The 27,105-nt window shown below is 46.8% G+C and overlaps 1 protein-coding gene across 2 annotated transcripts; it reads right to left on the bottom strand.

Annotated features, from left to right (window-relative positions):
• Window positions 1–65: 65 nt before the first annotated feature.
• Window positions 66–25,755, bottom strand: WRAP73 (WD repeat containing, antisense to TP73). 2 transcript variants are annotated; one of them, XM_053281367.1, is made up of 12 exons: window positions 24,615–25,751; window positions 21,278–21,430; window positions 18,280–18,396; window positions 9,835–9,907; window positions 8,284–8,387; window positions 7,282–7,368; window positions 6,122–6,256; window positions 5,956–6,033; window positions 5,406–5,511; window positions 4,391–4,516; window positions 2,457–2,648; window positions 66–474 (listed from the first exon to the last, which is right to left on the bottom strand). In XM_053281367.1, the coding sequence occupies exons 1-12, from the start codon at window positions 24,681–24,683 to the stop codon at window positions 371–373; spliced, it is 1,344 nt and encodes a 447-aa protein (XP_053137342.1). In that variant the 5' UTR covers window positions 24,684–25,751; the 3' UTR covers window positions 66–370. The 2 variants fall into 2 exon arrangements, with proteins under 2 accessions (XP_053137342.1, XP_053137343.1); XM_053281368.1 differs by lacking the exon at window positions 18,280–18,396 and having other exon boundaries at window positions 24,615–25,755.
• Window positions 25,756–27,105: the final 1,350 nt, after the last annotated feature.

The following is a 27,105-nucleotide window of genomic DNA, read 5'->3' as shown; positions in this document are numbered from 1 at the left end:
GAGAGCAAACATACTAGTTGGAAAACAGAAGTCTTGGGGCTTGAACTTGAGTCTCTTCATGCCGCTTTGTATAATCAACGTATTTATTGACATTATGAAACCAAGTTTACACACTATAAAAAATACACACTACATTTAAAACAAGCAACTTAGGAGTTTTAGAAGATGTCCGCACTCCTGTTTCCCACGATTTAATAACTTCTTCAATGGCTGGAGCACTTGAAGCAAAGTATCACACGGCCCTATTTGAACTACCATGTCTGGATACAGGCTTCAGTTAATACTTCACAGATATCATGCAAGAGAGTGCTTTTTTCCCCTCCAAATGTTGGAGAATCAGTACACAAGCCAAGCTTCCCTTTGGGTGTTGCTATTTCACTTTTTCCAAGTAACAAATACAGAAGTTTTCTTTACTCAGAAGAGCCAGAGAATCCCCACTGGAGTGCCAGCATAGAGAAATCACCTGGAAGTCACCTGCACACAGAGATCAAAGCAACCTCACTGATGTCTTTCTCCCAGATGTTGCCACACGATTGCTTCTGCACACCTCTTGAGATCAAAGACACTTACAGAACAGTAAAGACATACATCTGCTGCTCACCTCCAGACTTGACTACTGCAATGCGCTCTGCGTGGGGCTGCCTTTGTACGCAGTCTGGAAACTGCAGTTAGTCCAGAATGCGGCAGCCAGGTTAGTCTCTGGGTCATCTTGGAGAGACCATATCACTCCTATCTTAGAAGATCTACACTGGCTGGCGGTAAGTTTCCGGGCAGAGTACAAGGTTTTGGTTCTAACCTATAAAGCCCTAAACAGCTTGGGCCCTGGGTATTTAAGAGAACGGCTTCTCCATGAACCACACCACCCACTGAGATCATCTGAAGAGGTTCATCTGCAGTTGCCACCAGCTCATCTGGTGGCTACTCAGGGATGGGCCTTCTCCATTGCTGCCCTGAGGCTTTGGAACACACTTCCTGCTGAAATAAGAGCCTCCCCATCTCTTACAACTTTTTAAAAGGCAGTCAAGACACATTTGTTCACCCAGGCTTTTAATTAGTTACTGTTTTAATTGCGTTTTTAATAGTTTTAATGTTTTACATTTTAACTGTTGAAATGTTTTCATCTTTTTATCGGCTGTTTTTATTGTTTCGTTGCAGACCGCCCAGAGACTTGCATTTTGGGTGGTATACAAATGTGTTAAATAAAATAATAAATAATAATATATTATATAGTGCAGGGATGAACTTGAGGGCTCCATCCTAAAACGTGCTAGAATTAAGGGAAATGTATGTATCCTTTTCAGGCTTTTTCTTCAGCATCTAAAATATGGAGAGCATTTAAAATGTACATATGGCATCTGGAATGCATGTTAGTTGCTGAAGCAGCATGGCTGAAATGTAAGAATTGCCTGTTTACTGAAGTCAACAAGGTGCTTATCTACAAGCCACCCTCTTCTGTGGTTATCTCAGAGAATTACTCCAATTCACACACAATGCATTTGGTTATTTAGATCAGGGCTGGACCAATCCCAGGTGCCAGGGGGCCATGGCGCTTTGAAATTTAACCGTGGCTCAGACTAGGATATTCAGAGAGAGTCATTTCATAATTTGTCCCAGGCAGTCCTGTTGCAGTTTAAGGAAGTTACTTGTAAAAAAAACAAATAAAGAGAAGCCTGTTTATCCTCCCGCTCCACAGTGTCCATCACCAAGTCTGGTCATTTTGTTGTGTCTGGTCTGGCTCCTAAATTTTTAAGCTACCTCCTAGATCTAGAAAAACTTAAGGCCATTTTAGATAGCGTTAAATTCTTACCATTAGTCACACGAGGACCAGCTGGCAACAACTTTCAGCTCCATTTAGACATGGTGAAGACAACCCTAATCTACCTCACAGGGTTGTTGTGAGGGAAGCCCACAGGCATGAGCTGAGGGCATGCCCTCTCTCTTGCTGTGCCTCCCCTGCAACTGGTATTTAGAGGCATCTTGCCTCTGAGGCTGGAGGTGGCCGATAGCCCCCAGATTAGTAGCCATTGATAGACCTGTCCTCCAATAATTTATCTAAACTCTTCTTAAAACCATCCAGGCTGTTGGCTGCCACCACATCTTGTGGCAGAGAATTCCATAGGTTTATTATGCATTGTGTGAAAAAGTACTTCCTTTTGTCAGTCCTAAACTTCTTGGCAATCCGTTTCATGGGATGACCCCTAGTCCTAGTGTTATGTGAGCGGGAGAAAAATTTATCCCCCATGTACACTACTCTGGGCTCCTTGGAGGAAGAGCGGGATACAAATGTAATTAAACAAAAAAAAAACCACATGGCGGCCCAGTCAATCGCTTCAACACACAGAGCTGCAAAGGAGCAAGGCATCTTCTAGAGGTCTGAGCCAAAGAAAGCGCCAAAAACATTTCTGCAAATGGGCCACTAAGCCCAACTGGGCAGCAGCAGTTTTCAGCTTCCTTACCTTCCATGGGGACTTGGACAGACACGCATCCTGCAGGGGACCACAGGTACATCCTGCTGTTCGCCGTGCATATGGCAAGCCGGGGTTGGCGGGGATCCCACTGGAAGAGCTGGACCGGACACAGCTGCTCTAAGACCACAAAGAGCTTCATCTTCTGGATGTCCCAGATCCAGACAGCATCAGGAATGTTATCTGTCGGAAACCAGCAGCAAGGGCGTTTAGGGCAAGTTCCAAGCACAGACACGGTACGCTCAGTCCCGGGCTTACATATGGACTAAAGAAAGGGACTTCAGTATGAACAATCAGTGCAGCATTAAGGCAGTCCACAGCCAGCACCATCAGCAGAGAAAGCCAAATGCATTTCCCTTAGGGTCTCCATAACCACAGGCCGACAAAGGAGAGCTGGTCTCATGGGAGCAAGCATGAATGGCCCCCTTTGCTAAGCAGGGTCCACCCTGGTTTGCATTTGAATGGGAGACTACATGTGTGAGCACTGGAAGATATTCCCTTTGCATCCAAACCCAGCTTGTTCTAGACACAGTTGGTGAACCGGCCAGGAATCCCAGGTCGATATTTGGACTTATTAAACTGAGGTTAGAACAAGTGGGGATTTGCCGGGTTCAGATACAACAGCAGATTCCAGTTGGCTTTCAACCAGGTTGGGAACTGCACATTCCCTCGCCTCGTGTGTACAGAGGAGCGGGGAGCATGCAGGCCTGAGACGTGTGAGAATACGCCAAGCGTGATGTCTGAACGCAGCCAATGTGGAAAACCTGGGACATGTATTTTTTTAAAAAATAGGGGCAGTTTCTGCTACTGGTTATCAGGGGTTCTCAAACTTGGGTCCAGTGTTCCCTGTAAGAAAGCATCCCAGATGTTGTTGACTACAGCTCCCAGAATCCCTAGCTGCAGTGGGCTTTGGCTGAGGATGCTGGGAGTTGTAGTCAAGAACATCTGGGATGTTCTATTGGAGGGAAACACTGCTTGGATCCCCAGATATTGTTGGGACTACAATTCCCACCATCTCCAGCTACAATGGCCAATCCCTTGGCCATCATGTCTGGGAATGATGGGAGTTGTAATCCAAGAACTCTCTAAACAGCTTAGGCCCAGGGTATTTTCACTAGGAGCCCTATCGCCCACTGAGATCATCCGGAGAGGTCCATCTGCAGTTGCCACCAGCTCATCTGGTGGCTACACAGGGATGGGCCTTCCTTGTTGCCACCCTGAGACTCTGGAATGTGCTCCTAGTAAAATAAGAGCCTCCCCATCTCTGGCAACTTTTAAAACATCTGTCAAGACACACCTGTTCACCCAGGCTTTTTAACTAGACTTGTGGCTTTAAATTGTTTGCAAGTTTTTGTTTCTGTTTTAATTTGTTTTGTGTCGCTGTGAACCGCCCAGGGATGGAAGCTTGGGGCGGTATACACATATCTATCTATCTATGATATTTTCATACCGCCTGATATGTACATGTCTAGGCGGTGAACAGAATTTAAAATATTTAAAAGTCAACACAGATTAAGATACGACACAATAGAAACAATAGCATTAAAGTTATTAAAACCAACTATTAAAATTATTTTAAAAATTAATTCTATCCTGAAAAAAGAAAAGGACATGCTCTTATTTCAGAAGGGAGCATATTCCAAAGCTCTGGGGCAGCCACAGAGAAGGCCTGGTCCTGGGTCGCCACCAAATGAGCTGGTGGCAACCCTAACTGGACCTCCCCAGGTCGTAACAGGTGGCAGGATTTATGACACACATCAGCAAGGTGCGCTACGCGCTTTCCTCTCCTTGCCCTCACAGCTGGCATGAGGAGGTTACTCTTCATTTCACAGGCTGCAAAACAGAGGCTGGAGAAGGAAACAGAGCAACCGCCACGCACGGGGCTACCCGACTTCAGCCGCTCAGTCGGGCGCCGAGACACTGACCGTTTCTGGTTGCCAGGAAACAATTGTCGGAGCTGAAAGCCAACACGCCGACTCCCATCCTCGGATTTGCCCGATCAATGGCGGGCTTGATGTGATGCAGAGACACTGGGGCTTGGGCAATGTCGTCTGGGAATGAAGGAGAGAAACAGGGCAGTGAAGGCAGCTGGAAATTCCAGAAAAGCAGGAACAGTAACAATTGTATACTTGCCTACACTGGATCGGGGTAGGCAACCTTGGTTCTCCAGCTGTGGTTGAACCACAACTCCCAACATCTCCAGCAACAATAAAAGTAGAGTTCTCCACCCTGCATGTCTGCCCCAAATAGTGAGGGGAATGGGGCCATAGATCAGTGGCAGAGCATCGGATTTGCATGCAGAAGGTCCCAGGTTCAATCCCTGGCAGCATCTCCAGGGAGGGCTGAGAAAGACCCCTGAGACTGAAGCCTCCGAGAGTCACTGCCAGTCAATGTAGGCAGCACTGAACTAGACAGACCAAGGATCTGATTTGGTAGAAATCAGCTTCCCATTTAGGGGACAGGACTTTAGCTCAGGGGTAGAGCATCGGCTTTGCATGCAGGAGGTCCCAGGTTCAATTCCTGGCAGCATCTCCAGCTAGGGGTGGGAAGGATTCCTGCCCGAAACCTTGGAGGGCCACTGCCAATCAGTGTAGACGATCCTAAGCTAGATGGACCAAGGGTCTGACTCAGTATATGGCAGCTTCTTATGACTGAGTAGACAGCAAGTTGCTATGTCGCTATCTAATGACAGCCAACTCCAAAATTATGATTGTGCTTAACTGCCTTATGTTGAATAGGAGTGGGATAGGATAGGAGCCAGGCAGGAAGTCCTAGGAAGATTAAGTAACCACGCATTCATTACCACGCACCTTCTTCGGCGGAAGGAACCACGCAGACAGCAGTTTGCCAACCTAATCCAGCAAGGATCTCATGGGCAATAATCTCAAAAGCTACAAGCATCCCAAGAACACACACACACACACACACACTTCAACTTACATTTACTCTTTGTGCTGAAGAGCAAGCTGGCCACGGCCTTGGTAGGAGGAAAAGCAAGATTGTCCATCTCCACGGCGGGCGATTTCTCTGCCTCCCTATAGACAATCTGGAGGGAAAAGGGAGTCAGGCACCGCAACGTTTTACCGAAGGGGCATGACTATCTGGTGGGCCACTGTGTCAAACAGGATGCTGGACTAGATGGGCCTCCTTGGGCCCGATCCAGCAGGGCTGTTCTTAGGACTACATCATTGGGTGGCAGAAGGGACGGAACAGCGTCATACCTATTGCGACTATTATACCGCTTTTCAACACTCAAAGCGGTTCACATAGACAGACGCGGTACCTAAGGATGGGAAGCACTGGGCGTATTTGTAGTCAACCACATCTGGGAAATCCCTCTTACAGGCAAGACTGGACGGGCCTTAAGTAGTGGATGTCGGCGACTGAGAGCACCAACTGGCTGTGCAAATGTTCCATATTATTGCTGCCCTCCGTTCTCTTCAAGCACTACCACCACTGCAGAAGCAGACCCCCGTCTTCTCAAGCTTACCGTCTTTGGGCTCGCAATGGTTACAGGATGCTCAAACTCGGCCACCTTCTTCCAAGTCACGTGGTTCAGAATGCGCACCTGTGGAGAAGCAAGAGCCACACACTGAAGGTGACGGACCCCTGGCTGTGACACAGGACTCCCTTTGCAGACCTTGAGACGCGCTGACCTTTTCGTCGTAGCTGCCGACGGCCAAGAACTGGCTGCTGGGACTCCAAGCGACAGACTTCACGCCCAGTGACCATTCGTAGGCACGGTACGTGGACAGCAGGCGGCCATCGAGGGAATACAGTAAAACTTTATACTGAAATAGAAAGTGTGTTTTAAACACTCACAGTCACTGAGCTTTTAGATCTGCCTCATCTCAAGGACTGGAAACAACGGAGGACACGTCCGTCCACAACCCAAAGGTCAAGGTGCCGAGTGTCCAAAGGGGATCTTTCTCTGCGTTTTTCTTGTGGCACAGAGTCTGAATACGTAGACGACGAATATTTCTATACCGCTTTTCAACAGAAAGTTCCCAAAGCGGTTTACACAGAGAAAATAAATAAATAAGATGGCTCCCTGTCCCCAAAGTGCTCACAGTCTAAAAAAGAAACCTAAGAGACACACCAGCAACAGTCACTGGAAGGATGCTGTGCTGGGGACGGAGAGGGCCAGTTGCTCTCCCCCTGCTTAATAAAGAGAATTGCCACTTTAAAAAGGTGGCTCTTTGCTCAATTATCCGGGGGTAATTGAGAAATAGTCTGAGAAATATCCCTGCTCACTGAGCAAAGAGGCACCTTTTTAAAGCGGTGATTCTCATATTTCGCAGGGGGAGAGCAACTGTGGCCGTTGCTGGGGTCTAATCTTATGTTTCTTTTTTAGATGGTGAGCCCTTTGGGGACAGGGAGCCATCTTTACTTACTTATTTACATCTATTGGTTGAAAAGCATGTATTAATACTGGTCGTATTTGTTAAATGAATTCCTTAAAACACGAATGTTTTAGCGCTAAAAATAGGTGCTTTGTTGATGGTGTAAACAACCTTGGCACCTATCTAGGGATGAAAAGTGGCACATAAATGCAAGCAATACGTCAAATCTGGCAAGATCTTGGATATTGAGATCTCACGGGCAAATGACAGGGGGGGCATTGTGTTATGGGTCTTTAAAATGCAGCTGAAACCAACTCAAGAATCTGGCGCAGAGGCTAACTGAGGATATTCTCCCAATGCCGCTGCCTCTCCACCCTTTGATGGGGCCACTAGCCCACTTTATAGATCACTGCTCTGAAGAGTAGCAGCGCGTTTGGTGAAAGGTCCTCAGCTACGCCCGTGGCGGCTCTCACCTCGAGGCAGGCGTCCCACACCGCCAACACGCAGCCGTTTGGTGCCCATTCGATCCCGGCCATGTCTTGAGTTTCAGTGTCAAAATGCTGCCAAAAACAAGGGCAGACGGAAATAATTGGTTATTGACAAATCATATAAACCAGAACTTGAACACCTCCTAAATTCTGGATAAGGCTGGGAATGGGGGATCCACACACTCAAGGAGAGAGGAGGGCCTTGTGGCAGCCAGCGGGACTTGCCCCCTTTGCTAAGCAGGGCTCATCTGGGTTTGCATTTGGATGGGAGACGACCTGTGAGTGCTGCAAGATATTCCCCTTAGGGGATGGTGGAAGGGAATCTCCCTCGGTGGAAGGGAATCTCCTTCCAACAAACGGAGATACTTTTGCACACCATGCACAATCAACTTGTGGAATTCTCTGCCACAAGATGTGGTCTTGGCTACTAGTTTGGATAACTTCATGCAGGAGAGGTCTGTCAAGGGCCACTAGTCTGAGGTTTACAGCCCACCTCCAGCCTCAGAGGCAGGAAGCCTCCGAGTCCCAGTTGCAGGGGAGAAACAGCAGGAGAGAGGGCATGCCTTCAGCTCTTGCCCGTGGGCTTCTCAGAGGCAGCTGGTGGGCCACAGTGGGAAACAGGATGCTGGATGAGATGGGCCTTCTTGGCCCTGATCCAGCAAGGCTGTTCCTGTGCTCTTATCTCGGGGAGGTACTCCTGCCTGTAACCCTGGAGAGCCACTGCCAGTCAGTTTAGACAATACTGAGCTAGATGGACCAAGGGTCTGCCTCGGTATAAGGCAGCTTCCTATCTTCCTAAATGGGGAGGAGGGAAGTGTACAATCCTGTGGCCCATTCCCAATCTCTCAAGACAGGGATTCCTAATTTGGGGTTGTGGCCTGACATCGGGAGGACCCCCCCACCCCCACCCACCCCCGCCAGCTGAAGACCCTGGGTCGGTTAGATCTGCAGTGGATCAACGGTGCCTTCAGAGATGTAACCAGTTACCCTCAGAAGCTGCCAGTCACTGCACACAAAGAGACTGATGTAATCTTTGCAGTCTCTTCTCTCTGCCAAAGCCATGTAGCGGCCATCCTTGGTGAAGGCGATTCCTGCCAAGACAAAAGCGGAAGGAAGGGCGGGGGGGTGGGAGAAAGGGCAACCATCAATACAGTATCCCTCACTTCTCATTTGTGGGGAAGCAATGAGATGGCCAGAAGGAGAGAGAAGGATCCCCAAGGCCCCTGAACAGAAAAGCCATTGTTTTCTGGGTGCTGCTGAAGCCACGTGCATTATTGTTGGGCTTCTCTTATCTCGAGTGGTCTTGCACAATACGCATCCTTCCTGCTCTGGTCCGTCCGGCTCTTCAAGGCTCTTCAGCACCACTGCCGGGTTTCAGGCATGGAAAGCCGGGGGGGCGTGAGAAAGGAAAACAAAAGCTTGCCCCAGGACACTCTGTTCCCAGCAAACCCCAGTCACAGGTATGTACGGTGCAATCCTTTCTGGGAAGCCACCAAACCACAAGCTCCAAGGTCTGGCCTCTTCAGTGGACGCCAAAACCTACATCTCAATTTGTTTTGGGGTTTTTTTTTAATGCTCTGCAAATTCAAGGTGAAAATGTTTTCTATTTCGATGAGGTTATGACTGGAGTGCTCTTCAGTGAGCAACCCGAACACTTTTAAGTACCCAACACTTAAGAAAAACCGAGCTTTAAGTTTGAGGGATCAGGCCCAACTTGGGCCTGATCCAGCAGGGCTGTTCTTATGTAACTTTGCTCAGTTAGTCCCTGCACCGGAGCTCAATCCCAGCTACTTTTCATCCTGTTGTAACTGTCTCGAGGGAGTATTCTTCGAGCTGAAAAACAGCCTGCTCTTTTTGCTCAAGCCCTCCTTCCTCCCACCTCACCGCTGTGTCCCTTTAGCTCCACCCATCTGGTTGTCTGTTAAGTGCCCTCTGAGTCCACTAACATTCCACTCCATTGAGGTGCAATGGGGTTTGGTTTGGTTTTTTGTCGCCTTGAAGCGGGGGGGGTGTGGTGGGGTTTCCTCCAGATTTTTGTGCAAGAGACACATCTGCAGGTTACCCTGAGTCTGCTGGTACCTCCCTCTCATCTACAGGTGCTCCAATTAAGCATCCATAACGATCAGAACATTTCCAAGTCTTTTGGAAATAGACAAGGTATTTTTCCAGCCCCAGATTCCCAGGCAGAACTAGGATTCAAACAAAACCCTGTATTACTAGCTACCAAATGAGACAGAGGTGGATGTGTATGCTACAGCTTTATCTTGCAGCCTCCCACCACTTGGGACATAGGCCTTAAACTGACAGAATACAACTTAGCCAGGTTGGGAACAGGCTGCTGGATTAGTTTCAGTTTTGCGTACCCAAAACCACAAGATCAAATTTGCAGCACAGTTACCAGAAGACATCTGTACTCCTCCCACAGACGGATATTAAGCAGCAGTTGGAAGGGATTTGCATGTACCCAGATCACCACAGTCTTTGCTACAATACATTTTAAAAAAAATACCTTTCCTGTATTAGGTTAGCTCCACTTACCCTGCTGACAGGCCTTCGGATACTTGATATAAGACACAGATTTTGTGCACAAGGACCAGACAGTTATCCGCAGCTGTTGGAAACAGAGAAAGAGACAGAGGAAGTTATTTGTTTATCTTTGCTCATGAAATGTACGAGGGGATTCTTACACAAATCCCACTGGAATTGCATCTTTGTGACCCACAACAGCCTGGTTTTGATAGGGTAGATGGACATTCTTGAAAACAGAATGAGAACGTTAGAGGGTGTGGGGGGAGATGGTGGGGAATCAGTCTGATGTTAAGGCAGGTATCTGAAATAAGTATGGACCCACACCAAAAGGTTGTGGTACATCCCTGGCGTGCATATGTTACCTGGGCCTGAAATAATAATATATATGAATTAAATAAATAAATACAAGGATAACACTCACAGGACGCTGCCTTATACAGAGTCAGACCCTTGGTCCATCTAGCTCAGGACTGTCCGTTTATTTAGTTAGTTACTTTGTTAATTAAATGTATATACCGCCTTTCATCAAAACAATCCCAAGGCGGTTTACATGAATCATTTTCTGTTCCATGAACTGCGCAGCCAGTGTTAGTTGGCAACACCAGGCAGCACAGCACAAACTATATAAATGTATAGTTTATATAAACTATATAAATGGATATAAATGTAGTAATAATAATAATAATAATTAATAATTAATACACGGGGAGGTGAAGGAAGATACAGGCTGCAGCATATGAATTCTAACGGGCGATTCTGAAATTTTAAGAGTCGGCTGGGACTTGGGAGATCTTCTGATGCAGCCCTCTGCTCCGCGCAGGAACTGGGCAGGCAAGCTGGTCCTGTGGTAGCGCACGTGACTGGTCCCCTTTGCTAAGCAGGGTCCAGCTTGGTTTGCATTTGGATGGGACAAGAGCACCAGGAGGTATTCCCCTTAATGGGGCCGTAGCTCAGGGGAAGAGCGTCTGCATCCTTGCATGCCGAAGGTCCCTGCCAGCATCTCCAGCAAGGGCTGAGTTTACAGCAGAGGCGCACAGCTTAAATGTCCCCGGGGGCCAAAAGCAACCAGAACCTGACGCGTGGAGGCCAAGGTCAATTTTCAGCACATTAATCATGACATTAAAATTATCATTAAAAATATGAACAAAAGCAGTTTTAGTTACTGGCCGATCCCTCCCCTGATTAAGGGACCCATAATTTTTAACCAAGGATAATGGCCAGAAAATAGGCCTTATTCCTGTCGAGACAGTGGGGCACCTGGAGGGCGTGCCAGACCAAAAATTAATACTCAATCCTCTTCCCTCCCCTCCCTAAATTGCTGCAATTCCGGGCTGTAATCATAGGCATGATCACTGGCTGCACTGTCTTTCCAAGTAAAAACGCACAGGGTAGTGCTGTAAGGTGGTTTCCAGTTCCTATGATGCTGCAGGATACTAGGGGGACAGTAAAAAAGTCCTCGTGGGCCAGATCCAGTCCCCAGGCCTTATGTCGTGCAGTCCTGGTTTACAGGATGGGACCATAGCTCAGTGGCGGAGCATCTATTTTTGATGCCAAAGGTCCCAGGTTCAATCCCCGGCAGCATCTCCTTGCTAAAATAAGAGCCTCCTCATCTCCGACAATTTTTTTTTAAAAGTCTTTAAAGACACATTTTGTTCACCCAGGCTTTTAATCAAATACTGTTTTAATAGTTTTAACATTGTTTTAAAATTTTAAATTGCTGTAATGTTTTAACTTTTTCTGTTATTTATTTTGTGTTATTGTAAACCACCCAGAGACTCAAGTTTTTTATATAACACATAAAAATATGTTCAATTAAAAAAATAACTACTCTATTACAAGATCCTGAGTGCTCACACTTGCTTAAAAGACTTGATCCAGCACTCTTTGCAGGAAGCCCTTGTTTTGTCAATTTCTCTCTCTCTCTCTCTCCCTCTCTCTCTCTCTCACACACACACACACACACACACACACACACACACACACACACACACACACACAGAGAGAGAGCTGGACCACACAGAGACTCTATTTTCAAAGATGATCACACAAGACTGAAGTCAGGGCAACCCCCAACTCTTGCTTGTCCTGGCTGCCCCGTTAACTGTGCTCGACCCCACTCAAGTTCAAGTATCTTGTATTTTACAAACCCTCTGAACTGCTCAGTCGCTAAGCCTGTGGTATGTTCAGCTCCAGGTTACCATTCTGGTCGTATGGAGTACCGTGAGGCTTCACAGACAGGGCTGTTACCCACAATGGGAGAGAGCGTGTGCATTCACACACCAGCCAAACCTACCCCGAAGTCCCTTCGAGATCCCTGGACCCACTCCACACACCAATTGGGCTTTGTCTTGCAAATTCTAGCTTATCTCGGCGTATTTCTGGGGTTTTTAATGCTGGTGTTAAGTGACTTTTTCTGAAGACACCGGAGCAAGTAGGGAGAGGCACCGATGTAGAATCATTAGCATGATGAGAGAGATACTCTCTTTAGATGTAGCTCTTTAGAAAGCTCTTCCCCGCCCCATGGGCTAGAAGGAAAATATGGAGACATGCCATGTGAGCTTGCACCAAAACAAAACTCGGAGAGCAGAGGGGAGGGGCTGCTTCCCTCAATGCCGGGAGTGTGATCAGAAGTGGCTTCGCTCAACATTTACCCTGCCGCATGGAGCCATGTAAGAACCACTCCCTACCATGTCCGAGTGGGGACTGAACAGAAACAGCGTAATATGGTAGCTCTCTTTTTCTCTTTTTAAGCAAGCTTTATGGCATGACTGTCACTGGGAAATCTTCAAGAGACTATTCAGCAGAAGGCGGCTTCCTATGGTCTCGAGGATGGGCCCACTGCAATAGGAGAGCATCGGCTTGGCATGCAGAAGATCCCAGCTCCATTTCCTGGAAGCATCTCCCGATAGGGCTGGCAAATCTTGGGAGAGCTGCTGTCAGTCAGTGTCCATCTAGTTCAATATTGTCTTCACAGACTGGCAGCGGCTTCTCCAAGGCTACAGGCGGGAGTCTCTCTCAGCCCTATCTTGGAGTTGCCAGGGAGGGAACTTGGGAGCTTCTGCATACAAACGTGCAGGTGCTCTTCCCTGAGCGGCCCCATCCCCTGAAGGGAATCTCTTACAGCGCTCACACCTAGTCTCCCATCCAAATGCAAACCAGGGTAGACCCTTCTTAGCAAAGGGGACAATGGATGCTTGTTTCCACAAGACCAGTTCTGCATCGTCTCGATTACTTCACCCTCTCTGCGGGCTTTCCTTCCAACCAACTTTTCCATAACAGCTCTTCTACACTAATGGAAGTTATTGGCTTAATTAACATTTTTGGACTCGCTGATACCGAATCTGGGAAGCGTACAGCTGTTTTGCTACAAAGTGCAGGGGAGGATTGGTAGCAGAAGCATTTTTAAAATAGCCGTAAAACAGCTGAGGGGGGAAAAAAGAGGTATTTTCGACAGCAGTGTGATAAACAGTCTGAAGAGCTAAGTGAGAAGCTTCACCCCAACGTTGAAGACTCTGGGCAGATGGCAAAACTGCCCATTTTCTCTGCACAAAACCCAAGCCTAAACAACCTCGCGTCTCAAGTGACTGTCAACTTTTGTCCCAGACTTGACTAGGTCACCGGGTCTCCTTCCATAGCTGCGTCTGTCAGCACGGGATTTCAGGGGATTATGCAGGGCACATTCCTCGACAGAAAGTATTTTTCAACCAATATAGCCATTTACAGTTACTAAGGATTAGAGCCACAATGCACCAGTGGTCCCTCTAATTTTTTTCATCTCCATGCGGAATGAGTTTTGTTCTGGGTGGCAGTATCAAGGTAGCGGGTGTGCACCTGCATTCAGAATGGGGCCTTCCTGGTTCAACCCGAGCGGGATCTAAATTGAACTAAGCAGACATCCAAAAACTTGTGAGCGTGCACACATGCGCACGCCTTAGAGGGAACAGAGCAATGCACCCCCCGCATTCACACCGATTTGTGTGGGGAGGGGCTGCTATACAGGAAGATAAGAAGCTGCCATATACAGAGTCAGACCACTGCTCTGCCTAGCTCAGGACTGTCTGCACTGACAGGCAGTGGCTCTCAGAAGTTTCAGACAGGAGTCTTTCCCAACCCAGCCTGCCCGGGATTGAACCTGGGGCCTTCTGCATGGAAAGCAGATACTCTGCCACTGTGCCACGGCCCCATTCCGACAGAGTCTATTTTTGCAAGCTCACCTCAACTTCTAGGAGCATTAGGTGGAAATGCTTGACTAACAAGCAGGTTGCCAGCTCGAATCCCCGCTGGGATGTTTCCCAGACTATGGGAAACACCTCTATCAGGCAGCAGCGATATAGGAAGATGCTGAAAGGCATCATCTCATACTGCGCGGGAGGAGGCCATGGGAAACCCCTCCTGTCTTCTTCCAAAGACAACCACAGGGCTCTGTGGTCGCCAGGAGTCGAAATCAACTTGACGACACACTTTACCTTTAGGGGACCTGCTGGGCACTGCAAAGCCAAACCTAGGAAGAGAGTTGGGCCAAAATTCCAGTGCAAATCCAAAATTCCAGGATGCATCATCGTCCTTAATGAATGTCTCTGAATGGGAAGGCTTCTCTTTCGGAGAACCAAAAGGGAGTCCGAGCGCTGTGGGCGCATGGAGCACAACCATGGCAGAATCTTTATGGCAGAATGGGAAAAGGGTGACACAGACATTCAGCTAAACCCAAATTGCTAGAATGAACACTGAGGAAAACAGAATCAGGAGATACCAGGCATCAGCTGGAATAGCTCGCCACATACAAGCAAAGGCTTCAAGTGCTTCAATGATGATACACAAACTGGGGATGTAATTGGCTCACATCAGCAAGGCCTGACACCAACTCTGTACTTTATTACATCAAAAGCCATTCTGCAAAAAAAACCCAAAAAACTCATTCTGTTCCAGAAGGTTTGGGGGGGTTCCAGATGCAGACTAAAACTTTTCTTGAACAGAAGCGCCCATCTCTCGCCAGAATTTACTGAGAATCCTGCTTCAGCATTGAAGACAAGACTGAGCTAGATAGACCAATGGTCTGACTCAGTATACGGCAGCTTCCGGTGTGCCTAAACCATGGCTACACCCTTGGCAGTGGCCTAAGGTTAGCCGCAAAGTACGAGTAAGGATAACAGCGAGCCGTTGCTATGTGAAAACGTTAAGTCTCCAAAACGTGGTAGGAACGGCTGAGAGAGAATTTTCCAAGCGATCCCTGAGCTGGATGATGGACGTAATGCGGTGCTGTTATGTAGCGTTCAAGTGCTTCTCTCAGAACGTCTAGCCTGTAATCGACTCCGGCAGACGGTGGATTTAGAGGACCCGGGTGTCAACACAGTACCGACATCGGGCATATCCCGGCCAGCTGTTTTCCACAAGTTAATTTAGCAACCTGTTTACAGCTGGAGGGAAAGTCTATCCCAAACACACACACACGCCAACTTGGCAAAAGCTTAATGAAAATCCTGCAGGGTCAAATGGAGTACTGCTGGCTAGTAATAAATATCCGCCAGCCGCCCCCCCGTCCACACACATGGTGTTTGCAAACAGCAATGCGGAAAACACAAACCAGACTGTATCTTAGCCGAAAATTATTATTATTATTATTATTAATTCAATTGCTATACCACCCTTCCAAAAATGGCTCAGGGCGGTTTAGACAGAGAAATAATAAATAAATAAGATGGATCCCTGTCCCCAGAGGGCTCACAATCTAAAAGAAACATCAGATAGACACCAGCAGCAGTCACTAGAGGGATGCTGTGCTGGGGGTGGAGAGGGCCAGTTACTCTCCCCCTGCTGAATAAAGAGAATCACCACGTTAAAAGGTGCCTCTTTGCCAAGTTAAGCATGCATCTGACCAGCAAAATGAGGTAACTGAAATAGTTTTCATGCCATTAAAACCACCCCACTACTGGGACTTTGCAATACTGCCCCATTAGAATCATGGGTTAAAAGAAAGAATTAGCAAGGCAAGAATGAACACACACGCTGGTTCGCTTGTAAAGGTAAAGGTGTGCCATCAAGTCGATTTCGACTCCTGGTGCCCATAGAGCCCTATGGTTGTCTTTGGTAGAATATAGGAGCGGTTTACCATTGCCTCCTCCTACAAAGTATGAGATTATGCATTTCAGCATCTTCCTATATCATTGCTGCCCAATATAGGTGTTTCCCATAGTCTGGGGAAACATACCAGCGGGGATTCGAACCAGCAACCTTCTGCTTGTTAGTCAAGCATTTCCCCGCTGCGCCTGTACTAAGGAGATAATATTGGTCTACCATGTAAAAGCTTGTTCATCTTCATCAAAATCCAATCAAACTCACTAGTCAACCAATCATAATACAACCAGCTTTTAAAAATACATTTAACACAGAGATACAATTTACTGCTCTGAGTATTTGTATGTCACCTTTCAACAAAAGTTCTCAAAGAAGCTTACACAGAAAATAAATAATATTTATGTTTATTAAGGCGCTACTTAAGAGAGCACCTTCTCTGTCATGAACCCTGTCATCTATTAAGACCATCTGGAGAGGTCCGGTTAGGGTTGCCACCGGCTCGTTTGGTGGCAACTTGGGACCGGGCCTTTTCTGTGGTTGCCTCGGGGCTCTGGAATATGCTCCCATCTCCTTCAACGTTCGCTTTTAAGAAGACCCTCAAGACACACCTGTTTTCTCAGGCTTTTAACTGAAGTTAAAATTAAAATTAAAATCAGAGTAAAAGCAGTTAAAACAGTTTCACAGAATAAGAAAACGATCACATGAGATAAAAATAATTGCAACAGTTTAAAATTAAATGAGTTTTTTATCTCATGAGATTGCTTTAACTTTTTATTCTGTGAAATTGTTTTAACTGGTTTTACTCCGTTTTATATTTGTTGTGCTTTAAATTGTGTACACCGTCTAGAGATGCTCATATCAGGCAACAGATAGACAGATTATTGCTAAGCACAAAATAAATTGATTTCCTATCCCAAAAGAAAACACAAGGGAGACAGCAGCAAGGATTCTGTGCTGGGACTGGACAGGGGCAGTTGTACTCCCCCTGCTGAACATAAGGGAATCACCACTTCCATTTAAATTTAATTCCATTATCTGAGGATGTGCTATTAACAATATTTAAGAACTTGCCAACTTTTAAAGTTACATAGAACTAGAGCCATCAACCCCCACAAAAAGAAAATCGTCAGATCTCCCAGAAAACAGTACTGATAAGAGATGCAACCAACGTTCCCTTAGTCCTCTATACTATAAACACAAACACAAAACAGACTCCATCTCATCAGAATTACAGGGAAACAGCTTTTGTCCGTGTGAAATGCCTAGAAACTGGCCCTCGAAAATAATGGAGGACATAACACTGAGCCCTCCCAGAACGAATGGATCTATCAAGGTTAAAAGAGCAAATAAATTAGCAGAATTGCGAGAACCAAGTCAGATCTAAAAACAGAAAAGACACTTCTCAAGACCTCCCAAGAATACAGGATGAAAATAAAAGAAGTCAGGACAATTATTAATTTGCCCTTTTAATTTCAATGGGACTACTCTGAGTAATTTGCCTCAGTATGCCAGCCACATTTTGGAGAACCTAGAAGTGTCCACAGAAAGAGAAAGAAAGAAAGAGAGAGAGAGAGAGAGAGAGAGAGAGAGAGAGAGAAGGATTAATCAAAGAAAACCTCTTTATTCACATATGGCTCCTTTTTCTTCACTATGTTGCTTCCTCCCCTCCTAACTTTTGTAAGAGCTTTTGGAGTGATGTACTTAATCAGAGGAAAACTTAACACTGGACTTATAACCTTTCCCTCCACCCACCTCTCTCTCTCTCTCTCTCATGACAACAAGCTTCAACTTCTCAACATTCAAAATCTCTCAGGCAGGATGTTTGTAAGATTACTGTACCGTAAATATTACACTGCATTGTTATAATATTTACCGTACAATATATAATATTGTATATATAATTATAGTATAGTATATTTACTGCATTGTTAATGTGACAGAATTCACTAACATACATTTTCTTGATCGGTTATTTACATACTTGTAAAAAACAAAAAAAAAGATTTAATAAAAATGATTCGTTAAAAAAAAAACCACCATGTGAGCTTCTGGAAAGGGTCACTGAGAGAACGTATACAAAGCACTTTGAGGAAGGTGACACAGACCATCATCAGCTTTTGTCTTAAGACATCTCTCGCTAGTTCCAGGACTGAGCCAGACAGTTTTGGGAGGGCATTCGATCCTTCCCTTTCTACTTCTCCCCTCCTCACCCAAATCTGGACATACAGACCTAAGCAGGAAGTGTGTATTCACACACACACACACACACACAATAAAGCCTCACAGCACACTGTAGCTTTAAGGGCTTCGTGCTATTTTGGGGTGAGGGTGCAGACAGCAACATCTGATATCCTGGAGAAACAGCCCCGGCTTCACACTTACGTGGAACTCGGTGGTGTTGAGAATGTGACGGCCGTCCGGGCTCCAGCAAGAAGCCACCAGCCCAGCGGAGCCTTCATCGATCTTGCAGTGCCAGTCTGGCTGCTCCATGGACCAGATCTAAGTCAAGGGAGAAGGGAACGGCCAGGTCAGCACGCACAGCCCCATCAGCATCGACCAGCAAAGACCATGAAAGACTGGCACTGGACCCCACTGCCCAAGTAAGTCATTTCCCCCCTCCTTGACTGTATATATTGCTACACATTCCCGGAGAACAGCTGCGTGTATCCATAGAAGCAAGGCTGGGGCACATTTATAAGGCTAAAACGGTTACGGTGACACACATTTCACAGGCAAGAGCCTAGTTCATCAGAGGCAATTGCCTACAGACGTTTGAGGCCGTAAGGAGTATGGTGGTCTTGAAAGCTGGCAAAGGGTTCTTTAGTATCAAATACCCAATGCACTTTAGAGTCAAAATCTCATGGGGGGTTGTTGTTGTTATTACCCCTGCTGACTGAGCAAAGACGCACTTTTTAAAGCAGCGATGATCTTACGTTTAGCAGGGGGAGAGCAACTGGCCCTATCCCTCCCCAGCACAGCATCCCTCCAGTGGCTGTTGCTGGGGTCTAATCTTATGTTTCTTTTTAGACGGAGAGCCCTTTTGGGACAGGGAAATGTATTTTGCTAGGTAACCCACTTTGAGAACTTATGTTAAAAAGTGGTATACGGTATTAACCACTAATGTGAAACTTATGTCAGGCTGGCAAAAACACTACATACATGCCTGCCTGCAACCTTGGAGAAGCCGCTGCCAGTCCATGCTGACAAAACTAAGCTAGATGGACCAATTGTCTGACTCAGTATATGGTGGCTTCCGATGTTCCTCTAATCACGTGTGACAACCATGAGTCGCCTCTAGATGACATAGCAAGACAAGGTTACATTTGCTTGTTTCTTTTAGGTATGTGTGGGCCACACTTTTAAAAAATTATTAGATATTCCCCTTAAGCAATGAGGCTGCTCTGAGAAGACCATCTAAGACTCCAAGTTCCTGGCATCTCCAAGATAGGGCTGAGAAAGACTCCTGCCTGCAACCTTGGAGAAGCCGCTGCCAGTCTGTGTAGACAATACTGAACTAGGTAGACCAATGGTCTGACTCAGTCGGGCAGCTTCCTATGTTCCTAATGTGTGGTCTTATTTCCAAGAACGTCTGGCCATCATTGACGTGATAGTCCTCACAATTTCCCTGTGAAGGTCACTACTACTGCTCATAGTTCACAAATAGGGAACAGACAAAAGATACAGCAGATTTCCAGAGAATATTAAAGCCAGTCTATGCACTAGGTCGAAAGGAAAGAGAGCATGCATCGTCCTGAGGACTGGGCTTGGCCAACTGGGCTCAAACTCTCAGTTGACGTAGAAAGAATCAGAGTCTGAAGGGACCTTGAAGGTCTTCTAGTCTAACTCCCTGGCTCAATGCAGCCATTTCCTACAGCATTCCTGACAGATATCTGTCTGTTTCGGCTCTCCTTCTCTAGAGGTTTTCAAACAGAAGCTCGGCGGCCATTTGTTCAGGATGTTGTAGCAGGGGTTAAGGCTGTAGCTCAGTGGTCCCCGGTTCACTCCCCGGCAGCATCTCCAGGTAGGGGTGGGAAAGTCCCCTGCCTGAAACCTTGGAGAGCCGCTGCCAGTCAGAGCTCGTGAGCCAGATGGACCAGTGATCTGACTTCCCATGTTCCAGATTCCTGCACAGAGCAGAGCCTGGGCATGAAGGCCTCTAAGGTCTCTTCCAACTCTATGATTCAATCTACATCGGTAACACCTCAGTTGATCAAGCCCACTCTCTGTTCGAATGTATACTCAATCCATTTCCTTCATTCTTATTTTTATAAGAATTTATATTTAGTTTATCAAAATGTTCTTCAGGCAGCTGACAATATTGTCATAAGAATACAGAATCAATCAACAGATAAGACACAGCAGTCAAAAATAAATAAACAAACAAACACACAGGCAAAGTCAATTACATACTTATTTAAAATATGCATATTTTGTGTTTTAATTAAATGATCTACAAAAATCGAAAACCAAAGAAAAATTGATGGGGGGGGGGAGAGAGAGAGAGAAAGAGAGAGAAAGAAAGAAAGAAAAATTCATTTCTACTGAAGTCAATGGGATTTGCTCCTTGTATGTCCAGTTTATATGGACTGAGTCCCCTTGATATCTGGTTTAGCACCGAGTTACTGGGAGGAGTGTGAGGAATCTTATTTACATCTGGTTATGCCTTCCACTGAGTCAGACCCTTGGTCCAGCTAGCTCAGTATTGTCAACCCAGACTGGCAGCGGCTTCTCCAAGGTTGCAGGCAGGAGTCTCTCTCAGCCCTGTCTGGGAGATGCTGCCAGGGAAGGAATTTGAAACCTTGCGCAATGTAAGGATGCAGATGCTCTTCTCAGAGCGGCCCCATCCCCTAAGGGGAATGTTTTACAGTGCTCACACATGTGGTCTCCCATACAAATTCAAACCAGGGTGGACCCTGCTCAGCAAAGGGGACAATGCATGCTTGCTACCACAAGACCAGCTCTCTACCCATTATAGAAGAAGTACATGCGACCTCAGTGTTGCACCTGGGGGATTATACAAGCATTTTGTTTTAATGGCCTGTTCTTGTCAACCCTTCACAGTTTTGCTAAGACAAGCCCAACATTTCAGTTTTTCGAAGTGGCTGGGCTTTATCAAATGAGAGCATTAGTGAAGCTGAATTAAATACTTGCTAAAATGCCCTCCATTCAGCAACTAAAAGGTAAAGTGTGCCACCAAGTCAATTTCGACTCCTGGAGCCCACAGAGCCCTGTAGTTTTCTTTGGTAGAATACAGGAGGGGTTGACCATTGCCTCCTCCCATGCAGTAGGAGATGATGCCTTTCAGCATCTTCCTATATCGCTGCTTCAAACCGGCAACTAGTAAGTTCTAAAAGAGAAAGTGTTCTGCATCGGTGCCCACCTGCACAATTCCTCGCTTGTACATCGCGCAGAGGATAAAGAGGGAATCAGAAGACCACTCGACGTGCTGGATTTGGTCCAGACAGGTATAGAGCTGCAGGATTTGGAGGGTTTTGACATCACGGACCACCAAACGGTACTGCACACCTGAAGCCTGAAGAAGAACAAAAGAGCTCAGCTGAAGTCAGCTATGTGGGATGGGCTGGAGATATACAGTGTTACACAAAATATATATATTAGGACAGCAAAATAAACATTTTTAACACATCATCTACCAGTAGATTACATTTATAGAATATTGCAAGCTCCGTGTAAGCACCTTTTATAGGGACGTAGGAAGCTGCCTTCTACCGAGTCAGACCTTTGGTCCATCTAACTCAGTATTGTCTACCGAGACTGGCAGCGGCTTCTCCAAGGTTGCAGGCAGGAGTCTCTCTCAGCCCTAACTTGGAGATGCTGCCAGGGAGGGAACTTGGAACCTTCTGCATGCAAGTGCTCTTCCCAGGGCAGCCCCATCCCCAGAGCGGCCCCATTGGAATAGCGTACAAAACTCATGCATGTAGTCTCCCATTCATATTCATCCAGGGCAGATCCTGCTTGGCAAAGGGGACAAGTCATGCTTGCTACCATCAGACCAGCTCCCTCCCAAAAGATACGGAAGTGCAAGATAACAAAAGCTGCCACTCACTGACTGTCAAGACAGCAAGGCCATCTTTGGTATTTTCTTCCATTCTCTACCACACAAGGAACTTGGACAGGTTCCCTCATGTGTCCTTCACTCTCAGTCAACAGAACCTTCTCCCAACAATAACAGCTATACAACTAATAGCTATGGGTTATTGATGAGGCAGGAGTCACAAAGGAGGAGAAGGAGTCTAACAAAATAGGAACATAGGCAGCTGCCATATACTGAGTCACACTATCAGTCTATCTAGCTCAGTGTTGTCTTCACAGACTGGCAGTGGCTTCTCCAAGGTTGCAGGCAGGAGTCTCTCTCAGCCCTATCTTGGAGATGCTGCCAGGGAGGGAACTTCGAACCTTCTGCTCTTCCCAGAGCAGCTCCGAGTGGCTCCATCCCTTAAAGGGAATATCTTCCAGTGCTCACAAATCAAGTCTCCCATTCATATGCAACCAGGGCAGACCCTGCTTAGCTAAGGGGACAAGTCATGCTTGCTACCACAAGACCAGCTCTTCTCTTTGTCGTGTGTTTACAAACAGTGCGTGCGCATGTGTGTGTATGTGTGTGTGTGTGAGAGAGAGAGAGACAATGCTTTCTTAAAGCACACCTTGTAGGCAGCTCCTGTGACAAAGGTGTTGGGGGCCACAGCTCAGTGGCAGAGCATTTGCTTTGCATGCAGAAGGTCCCAGGTTCAATCCCCGGCCGCACCTCCAGGTAGGCTTCGGAAAGGCCCTTGTCTGAAACCCAGAAGAGCTCTTACCAGTCAGAGCAGATAATACTAAGCAAGATAGTCCAATGGCCTTCCTACTTGGTATAAGGCAGCTTCCTATATATTAGCAAGTTCAAATAAAATGAGATTAAATTATGGTTACATAATATTTGGACAGAACAATGTTTCCTTTGCAGTGTCTTCAGAAGCCATTAGAAGGTGTAGATTCTGTAAATCACCACAGTACTACACTTGGGAGGAGAGCTGGTCTTGTGGTAGCAAGCATGACTTGTCCTCTTAGCTAAGCAAGGTCCACCCTGGTTGCATATGAATGGGAGACTACATGTGTGAGCACTGCAAGAGATTCTCCTTAGGGGATGGAGCCGCTCCGGGAAGAGCATCTGAGGTTTCAAATTCCCTCCCGGGTGGTATCAGTCCAAATCCTGACTATGGCAAGGGCAGGGATTTATTTATTTTTTTAAACCCACCCTTTGTTGACTCCTGGCAACCAGAGCCCTGTGGTTTCCTTTGGTAGAATACAGGAGGGGTTTGCCATTGCCATCTCCCACACAGTATGGGATGATGCCTTTCAGCATCTTCCTATATTGCTGCTGCCGCCTGGGGATTATGGAAGTTGTAGTTCCAAAACAGCTGGGGGGCCTAAGTTGAGCAGGCCTGCTCTACAAGATCCCCACTGCTCATTAACATCATCAGGAGGGTTCCATCTTTGGGTGCCACCACCTGGGGTCGAGCCTTCTCAGTCATTGCCCCTGAGTGTTGGAATGTGCTCCCCGAGGATGTATAAAAGGATTATCTTCCTTGGATGCCTTCAGGAGAACCTTAAAGACCCATCTTTTTAGCCTGGCTTTTAATATCTAGTTTTAGTTGTCATCTGGTTTTAAATGTTTTCTGATTTTAATTGTTTTATTATGTGGTTTTTTGTTTGTTTGTTTTAAAGTAAACTTCTCTGAGCCAACTTCAGCCCTCATTTTAGGAAGGGCAGTATATGAATTGAATAAATACAGAAATATTAATTTTACAATCATTTTATAAATAAATGTTATAAATAAATACACTCTCTCTCTCTCTCTCTCAGTCTAATCTCCCTTGCAGGGTTGTTAAGAGGATAAAAGGTGGGGCAGGTATGTACACCACCTCCACACAAAGCCGCTGCCAGTCTTCAACTCCCATAATCCCCAACCAAAGGCCACTGGAGCTCGGGATTATGGGAGTCCAGTAATATCTGGGGACCCAACATTGAGAATCCTGGGTTCCTACGAGTCCCTTAGGAAAAGGGCAGGGTAAGAACAAAGAGGCATCCACAAATCCACATTCCAGCTCACCAGAGGCAAGTGCCTCCTGTCCTCCAGTATTCTAACAGGGATTCCCAGATGTTGTTGACTACAACTCCCATAATCCCCAAGCAAAGGCCATTGTAGCTGGGGATGCTGGGAGTTGTAGTCAACAACATCTGGGAATCCCAGTTAGAGAGAACACTGCTGCCCTCTGGCAAGCAGATGTCCACAAGGACCTGCTCCCTCCCAAGAGGTCTCCTTTCCACTGCATTTTCTGAGAAGAAAACAGCAGGCATCCCTTTTGAGTAGGAGAGGGCTCCCGCAGTTTCTTACCCTCTTCATATCCCAGTGCAAACAACAAAAGACCCACTTCTTCTCTCCCGAGACCTCTACCTGTGTGCTAGAAAAGGATCTGGGGGGGGGAGAGGGGATTAGCTAAGCCTAAATCCGTGGATTCCTGCAAATAAATACATATCAAAACAAATCACTAGCCATACACACCATAAGGGTCTGTAAAAACAAGCCCAGGCTGCTTGAAGTGCCCCATGTGATGCCTCACACACCCCATTCCTTCTGTCTACCTGCCCTCTGCTGCCCCACCCTCATTCCTCCCCCAGACCCATCATCAACCCCACCACAAGAAGGCTAAGCTCACCAGGTACTTCCCATCTGGGGAAAACTTGCACAGCTGGTTGGAGAGTTTGAAGACCTCCGAGAAGTTCATGTTGTCCAAAGGGTGGGGGAGACGTTTGGGGGTGGCTGAGCCCAATCAGAAGGGGGAAGGGCAAAGCCAGCCTCGCAAGGGTGGTGCTGTGCTGTCACACACACACACACACACCCCACTGGCAAGCTGTTTCCAATGCCCGCAAAAGCAGTTAAGAATCAGAATCAGGTGGGAATGCCTGCCAAATGCAGAGGGAAGGCGCCCCCACCTCCTATAAAATAGACATACTTCCAAGGCAGAGGGATGAAGTGACATGAAACACACACACACAAACACACAACACCAAATTGGAGAATATCCCAAATTAAGAAAAGGGGTGCTGCTTCTCAAGGGAGGGGCTGCTTCTCAGGGGCCTTAAGGAGGGAGGATGAACCCCAGCTTCAAGGGGTGAAGAAAGAAAGAAAGAAAGAAAGAAAGAAAGAAAGAAAGAACCCCCCCAAAAAACTGGAGATGCTGCAATTCACTCCCTACAGGACAGGCAAGGAGGGGCAGAGAAGCAGCCACACCCCACACTTAGGGGGGAGAATTGCATCAAAAATTTCAGTTAAGGAAAAAGCCCCCCCCTCCTGCCCCACCCTTTATCCACCCTCAAGGAAGAGGCTGTTGCCCCTCTCAAAAGGGGGGAGGGGGAGGTCTCAAGGGGGGCGGGGGAGGGAGGGAGTTCTCAATTTTTTTAAGGGGGTAACAGCCAACCCTCCCCTTAGAGGAAGAGATGCTGCCCCCCCACTCAAAGGCTGGGGGGGGGGCGGTGAGAGGAAGGGAAAGGTGGCCCTGAAGCCCTGGCAGAAAATGTGAAATACTAATTAGGAAGGGGGGAGGGCTGCCCCCCCCCCCCACTCAGGGAGGGGGTGCTGTCCCTGAGAGGCAGAGGAGAATAGGGAGAGGGGGGGCCCCCAAAGCACAGGCAGGAGTGGGGAGAGTGGCTTGGCCCCCGCCCTTACTGACAGAGGAGGGTGGGGGAGGTAGGGGGCTCTCCGGAGCGGGAAGAAGCGCGCGCACGTGAGGGGGGGGGGGAGACAGCTCTCCGTCCGTTCAAAGGCGCCCGCCAATCAACGGTCTCTTCCCGGGCAGGAAGCGGACGGCAGGCCCAGAGCGGAAGGGGTGGGGAAATCCCAAGCAGGGAGCCAGGGGCATGCTGGGAGGTGTAGTTCCGAGGGGAGGTAGGTGGAGCTCTGTTGATCAGGGCTAAGCAGCCAATAAATGGTGTGTTTTTTATTCCACGTGTAATCTTACGATTTATTAGTCCGTTTTGCATTACTGCTGTTGTGTGAGCCTCCCCAGGCAGTATTGTGCTGTGCTGGAGGGGCGGGATATAGATGTCTGTTATTATTATTATTTTTGTTCACACAGTCAGACAGGTGTTATTGACTGGTTTGTTTTATCCAGACATCGAGTCCTTCCCAAGGACCTGGGATGCCAGAATTTTATTGTCAATGCTGTTGTTGTTGTTGTTGTTGTTCTTATAGATATCGTTGCAGAATATAGGCTGTTCCCAGTAAAGTTGCTTTTTGTAATTGGCTGGTGGTGATTTCTGTGACCCCGATGGTGTTGAGGTCTTTTGGAACCCAGGGTGCCAATTACCACTGGGATTATTTTGGTCTTCTTCTGCCACAGCCTTTCAATTTCAATGTGTAGATCTTTGTATTTTGTGATTTTTTTCTATTTCTTTTTCTTCTATTCTGCTATCCCCTGGTATTGCTATGTCGATTATTTTGACTTGTTTTTCTTTCTTCTCGACTACAGTGATATCTGGTGTATTGTGTGGCAGATGTTTGTCTGTTTGTAGTCGGAAGTCCCATAATATTTTTGCATCTTCATTTTCTACAACTTTTTCAATTGTAGCGTCCCACCAATTTTTGGCCACAGGTAGCTTGTATTTTTTGCAGATGTTCCAGTGTATCATCCCTGTCATGCCTTTGTTTGTAGTCAGTCTGTGTGATTGTTTTACAACAGCTGATTAGGTGGTCCACTGTTTCATCTGCTTCTTTACAAAGGCGGCACTTGCTGTTTGTTGTTGATTTTTGTACTTTTGCTCTTATTGCATTTGTTCTTAGTGCCTGTTCTTGTGCAGCGAGTACTAAACCCTCTGTTTCTTTCTTCAAGTTGCCATTCTTAAGCCATTGCCAGGTCTTGGTGATGTTTGATTTTCCAGTTATATTGTGCAAATATTGACCATGCAGTGACCTGTTTTTCCATTTTTCTGCTCGGTCGGTTCTTGTAGGCTTGTTTTGTTTCATTGGTGTTGAATAGTTTCTTGTTATTGACCATTTGAAGTGCATCTTCTTCACTGTCCTTGATATATTCTTCAAGGCCTCTTTTCTCCTCCTCTACTGTTTGATGGACTTGCAGCATTCCTCTTCCACCTGAGCTGCAAGGGAGGTATAGCCTATCTACATCACTGCGGGGGTGCAGAGCATGATGG

The sequence above is a fragment of the Hemicordylus capensis genome, chromosome 16 (assembly GCF_027244095.1).
Source record: "Hemicordylus capensis ecotype Gifberg chromosome 16, rHemCap1.1.pri, whole genome shotgun sequence".
In the NCBI taxonomy this organism is placed as follows: domain Eukaryota; kingdom Metazoa; phylum Chordata; class Lepidosauria; order Squamata; family Cordylidae; genus Hemicordylus; species Hemicordylus capensis.
The sequence above is the reverse complement of the archived record's forward strand: the minus strand, read 5'-3'. Positions and strand labels throughout refer to the sequence as shown.